General features: G+C 39.6%; 1 protein-coding gene across 9 annotated transcripts in view; it reads left to right on the top strand.

Moving 5' to 3' along the window:
* The first annotated feature begins 343 nt into the window (after window positions 1-343).
* The window catches only part of mllt10 (MLLT10 histone lysine methyltransferase DOT1L cofactor), a 248754-nt gene continuing 243097 nt past the window's right edge, over window positions 344-6000 (top strand). For 4 of the 9 annotated variants that reach the window (XR_013500066.1, XR_013500065.1, XM_078234429.1 and 1 more), the window contains exons 1-2: window positions 344-831; window positions 4629-4708. Coding sequence is in view for 2 of the 9 variants with exons in the window: in XM_078234429.1 (XP_078090555.1) it covers window positions 687-831; window positions 4629-4708 (225 nt within the window). In the remaining 7 variants the exon portion in view is untranslated. Of the gene's footprint in view, window positions 832-4628; window positions 4709-5310; window positions 5441-6000 lie in introns of those variants that run through there. The other 5 variants (XM_078234478.1, XM_078234459.1, XM_078234488.1 and 2 more) reach the window with 5 other exon arrangements.

Here is a 6000-nt window from a genome sequence, read left to right as displayed (position 1 = left end):
CTTCTTTAAAAAAAAAATTTGTTTTAAAAAGGACCCCGGAGTGTACTGGAATGGGCTGATCGAGCTGCTAAAGGGGAGCAGCCTATTGGTGGGATTGCTTCTAAAACGAGAGCCGATTGGTCAACGGGGCTGTCAATCATGCGAAGCCTACGCCCTCCCGGGCTTTCCATCATGTGGGATCTTCTCCCCTCCCCTCCCCTCCCTCCTCCTCCTGGAATGGGCTGATCGAGCTGCTAAAACGGGAGCAGCCTACTGGTGGGCCAGCTTCTAAAGCGGGAGCCGATTGATGGACGGGGCTGTCAATCATGAGCAACTTCCCGCCCCCCCTCCTCTCTCCCCCCACACACGCTAAACAAACACGCTGAGTACTTGGAGGCTCGCGCAGTTTCCGTTAACAGTTTGGGTTGCGCGTGAATATTCTCGCGCATGCCCTCCCCCCCCCGTCTGCTGGCAGCTATAGTGCGCTTGCTCGAGCTGTCGGCCCAACCTGAGCTCCGGCCGTTGAGTCCCCTCCCCCCCCGCCCACTATCGCAGGCACGCGCACACACTCAACCTCCGTCGCGTCAACATGGGTTTACAGCAATGTGGGACGTGAATTTAAAAACAAGGTTCTTCTCCCCTTCCCCCCTCCCCCTTCTCTCCCCCCTCTCCTATCCCCTTTCCCCTCTTTTCTCTCCCACTCGTAGATGGTTTCAAGTGGACTTCCGGCTGACTTTTCAAATATGAAGGAGATGATTGGCGGCTGTTGCGTTTGCTCAGACGAGAGAGGCTGGGCTGAGAACCCCCTCGTTTACTGTGACGGACACGGTTGTAATGTTGCTGTTCATCAAGGTAAAAACAAATGTGTGTATGTATGTGTGTGTGTGTATATATATATATATATTTATATATATGTAAAAAGTTGAGTGCGAGGAAACACCTCCGCCTGGGCGTGGAGGCCTCGGCCCCCGTCCAGACTTTCTCCTTCAACTCCGCATCAGTTTTAGGCCTGGGAAGGTCTGAGATCTGCTCGTTATTCATTTTTTTAAAAACTTGTTGGTTTATGCGATGCCATCCGTGCTTAAGTCAGAGTTGTTTTAAGTGGTGGATCGGTGTTTTCTCCTGTATATGAAACGTCCCATTTGATGAGAGGTGATGTCTAACTTCCTAGATTCTATGTCGTGACTTGATAGTTTCTTGCCTTTAATTGGAATGATGGAATATAATTAGGAATTGATGTACTTGTGTCTATGAATGTAACAATACTCGTGCAGGTGTTTGTGTCCGTCTAATTGAAGGTCGGAATAGGCTTGAGAGGCTGAATAGCCGATTCCTATTTCTGTGTTCCAAATTTCTGTGAATGTCTTTTTGTGTGTATTTACAATGAATCTGTATGTATCTCTAGATATGTGACTGCACATGTATGTGTACATGTATCTGTACAGTGTGGATGGGTGTTTTGTGTTTTATCTGTTGCCTATGAATGATGTGTGTGCCTGCATGTGCTCTGCCTTGGTGCTAGTCTGTTTAAGTCTGCACGTGTGTGTAGATATGTGTGTAGATACTTGAATCTTCATGGGCATGTATGTCTATGCAAAAAAATTTGTACTTTTGTGCCAAGACTACATGGATATATATGTGGATGCATGTATCTGTATCAAGTTGTAGTCATGTGTATATACTCACATCTCTATGTAAATGTTGTGTGGATGCACGTATATACATCTGTGGATGTGTATTCAAATGTGTGCATATGTACACATTGAGACACACACCTATATATGTAATTGTGCACAGTGCATATTGTGTCTGTACATATGCATACTTGCATATGTATAATCTATATGCCTATAAATATGTGTGCACATATTTGTACGGTGGCACAGTGGTTAGTGCTGCCTCACTACTAGGGACCGAGGTTCGCTTCCGACCTTGGGTGACTGTGTGGAGTTTACATTTTCTCCTGTGCGGGTTTCCTTCGGGTGTTCTGGTTTCCTCCCACAGTCCAAAGATGTGCAGTTTGGATGGATTGGCCATGCTAAATTGAACCTTAGTGTCCCAAGATGTTAAATGCACAGGATTGCTCTATCAGGGAGTTGGTGCAGACCTGATGGGTTGAATGGCCTCCTTCTGCACTGTAGATATTCTATGGTATACGTATGTTTGTGTATAAATGTATATAATTGCATACATGAAGACATGGGTGAATACATGTGTACATAGAATGTGCACATATACACGTCCACAGATATATACAGATACACGTATACATATGCACAACCACATACATGCATGAAGATATACTTAGTGACTTGTCTGTTTGTATCCATGTGTCTGTATATGCACATGCATTTTATGCTGTGTGTGTTTGTTGCAAAGTTTGCACGTATGCATGCTTTAACCTGTGAATATTTGCATGTGTAAATGGCTTTTCTCTGCAATGGATGTACTGCATTTTTGTGTTTTCATTTGCACCATAATGTGTGTTTCTCTAATACTTCTGTCAAATGGCTTGGATTGTTTTACTATGTAATAGGCATTATATAAATGCAAGATGTATGTGTATATGTGTGTATGTATATATTATGTATATAGAAAATCGTGGCTGTGTATGATATATGCATGTCTGTTTGCACATGTGGTTTCTGTCTGCATGTATGTGCATCTACTTGTATTTGTGCATATGTATATATGTAACTATCTGCTTGCACATGCATGTGATCTGTAAGTGTGAAACTGTTGATATAACTTCTGTATTTGTGTATAGACATGCATGTGAATATGTGCTTGCATGTGCACATGTTTGCAGGTATGTTCATGCATATAGTACACATATCTTTGTCTCTGGACTGCTAAATAGAGGTGTGTACATGTATCTGTACACCTGTATATGGATTTGTGTGTATTTGCACATGTGCATGTGTCTGTGCATATGGCTGTATGTCTGTGCATGTACGTATTTGCAGTTCTGTTGGTGCATGTGAGCATCTGTTTATATACGTGTACATTTGTATAATTGTGTATATAAACAAATTGTTGCTACCTTGACATAGATGCATTCATATATAGACATGTATATATTATGTCTGCTTGTATATGCATAAATGTCTATGTGCGCATGCAAATTAGTCTGCATACAAACGTGTGGATGTTTGTGTGTATATTAATCCACATGTTTGATATTTAAACATTCAAATGTATGCTATGTACATTTCTGTGAATATATTGTGTGGGAGATGTTTAGTATGTGTGAGGATGCATTTGTGTATAATAGTGGAATTTGTGATCTGGCTCACTGCATATTTCTGTCACTGTCATCCAGTAGAGGAGGATATCTGCCTGATGGGTCTTGGGATGTCTCAAATTTGGTAGCACTGATATAACATAGACCACTTTAAACGTAACAGCATTGTCATTTGGTTCTGGGAAGTGTTACTATTTGTTTCTCTCAAACAGTTGTCAATTAGAAAAGATATATATATATATATATATATATATATATTTTCTAACTACCAGCAAGCAAGTGATCTGGTAATTAAATGCATTTAATAAAAACTTGAATTATTAAGCTAAGGAAAAGCAACATTGTTTCTCTCCCACAAGTGTTTGTAATTAGATGGTTCATATTTTCTAATGCTCAAAACAAAAGTAATAAGCTATTCAATTTCAAAATTCAACTGTATGACTTGGGTAAAAAAAATCCAGATCAATTAAAATGAGGAAAGTCTCTTAGTACATTTTGAAATGTCGGTAGTCTATATAATTTTATCAGCAATTAAAGATACAACAGGTGTGTAATTAATAAATCTGCAATTTCTCCCTTGTACTCTGTTTTAAATTAAAATCTAGATTATAAATATCTTGAATACAATGTTTGAAATTTGTCAAACTTATTTTTTACCTTCTCGTCAAACTGTTAAAAGAAAAAGACCCAAGTAGATTGTTAGATGCTGGCAGATGAACATTGCATTTTTGTCTAACTTAGCTGTTGGTGCATTCTGTTGAATTGTGCACAATACAAATGGCAAATTCACTAGTCTGAACTTAAACTAATATAGTCTATATTGTGAACAAAAATGATCATGTCCAAGCCCACCCAGTCTTTTGGTGGAAGCGGAGGCCTTCAGGTAAAAAAAAAGGCCTTAAAAGACAAAGGAAAAATAATTACTGAACATAATATAATTTTGGTAATTTATTTTTTTAAATGTTTGAAATTTTACTCTGGAGTGTAAATTTTACTTAGAGCATTTTTATAAACCAGTTTTAATCAATTATTTTGTGTAATTTGAGTGGTTAATTACAGACTGACAAGTTGATGCTTGGGATTTTGATAAAACTAATTGATGCATGGGTTTCTGTCTTTAAATGCCACAGGAAGTAAGGCTATTTTCTATATGGTTGCATGACATGGGACAGTTTTTATTATAGACTGTACAAAATATATAGTAATTATGCATTACGTAGGCACCGTTCAATATATGAATTGATATTTGTGTGTATATATACATGCATTTTTACACTAGAGATACACAAATACTTCACAGTAAAAATAAACTTTAACATCTGCCACATGGTTACTGTTTGCTGCTTTGTGTTGCGTAAATGATAGAAAGTTGGAAATTGATTGCTTTTTTCCTCCCTAATTGCAGCATGTTATGGGATTGTGCAAGTACCCACTGGACCGTGGTTTTGTCGAAAATGTGAATCGCAGGAGAGAGCCGCTCGAGTGGTGAGTCTACGACTTTCTGGTACCTTTTTTGGCCCTGGAAGTGTTTTATCTCCGGTTTAACCGCAGCTCCAAACTGCTGCTGACGAACCCCAGCAATGCTAACCTGATATTGTGATCTTTGTAGTTTCAAAATGAATATTTGTGATTAATCCTTTCATAACTTCAGTTTGTGGAAATCGGGCTAAATGGAAATGTTCATTCCAAAACTGCAGAATTGCAGTACTTCGTATTTTGTTGTTCTTGACAGCGATTGTTAGTTTTTTAAAAATATTTTAAAATGGACGGTGTTCCAATTTTCTATAGCAATATAATGTCGATTTGAACAGTTCTGTAGTCAAAGATTCAAAATTTGTGCCACAGATTGTAAGGCGCTAGGATAAAATGATAGTCACTGCCATAACAAAGCTGTTGAGATGGCTGGATGCGATTTCTTCTCTTCCCTTCCCCCTTTTATTATGGCTCACGTGCCGGTTTTGCAGAGAATGGGGATTTTTTTAATTCCCTAGTTGCCTGGTGTCGATTGGTGGAGCAATCACGATGGGCGCACAGAACCGTCATCATTGCGTGCTTTCACTGCATGATCAGCGGCCTCCCAAAGTGACGAAAATAAAATATGCGGAAGACTGTGTGAAGTGCTGCTATTTGCAGTATGTAGGGCAGCGCCTCAACGACACTCATTTAGCAGAGCTACAAGAGGGATTTGTTTTTCAAAACCAAAGGATCGTCGTCTTAGTACGTTTTCTGGGGTGGCGGTTCACTTGCGCTGCTGCTATATCCGTATTTAATGAGTAAAACAAGGACTTCACATTTTCAGTCGTGAGCTGAAACAGAAGCGATTTTTTATTTTTAGCTGGTTGAGTTTCGATTGCCCCGAAGTTGCAGAAGTGTGAATGCTTGTTTGCGTCTCCATGCAAACGACTCCGCTTATTGTTTGTGTATGGTGGTGGTGGGGGGTGGGGGGGGGCGGATAAATGTATCTGACATTGGTGTATTAGCAAATGGCAAACTAATGAAAATTTTAGTTTATTTGTGCTACTCTGTTAGAGGTATTTGCGTATGCCCCACAGACCAATGCACAACCATGTTATTTCAGAGTAGAAAGGCTAGAGCAAGTGACATTTTCGACGCAGTTGGGGGTAAAATAAGTGGAGCATGCTAATTTACGACGCTATGCATATAGAGTGGAATCTTATTGAAGTCTACGAGGTTGGGCGTTTGAATCGAAACCGATTTCAATAAATGACAGATACTAGGTGACTTAATTGATTGTGATTAATTCTAGCGACAGTGCA

This window comes from Mustelus asterias, chromosome 2, assembly GCF_964213995.1.
Source record: "Mustelus asterias chromosome 2, sMusAst1.hap1.1, whole genome shotgun sequence".
Taxonomy (NCBI): Eukaryota; Metazoa; Chordata; class Chondrichthyes; order Carcharhiniformes; family Triakidae; genus Mustelus; species Mustelus asterias.
The sequence above is the reverse complement of the archived record's forward strand: the minus strand, read 5'-3'. Positions and strand labels throughout refer to the sequence as shown.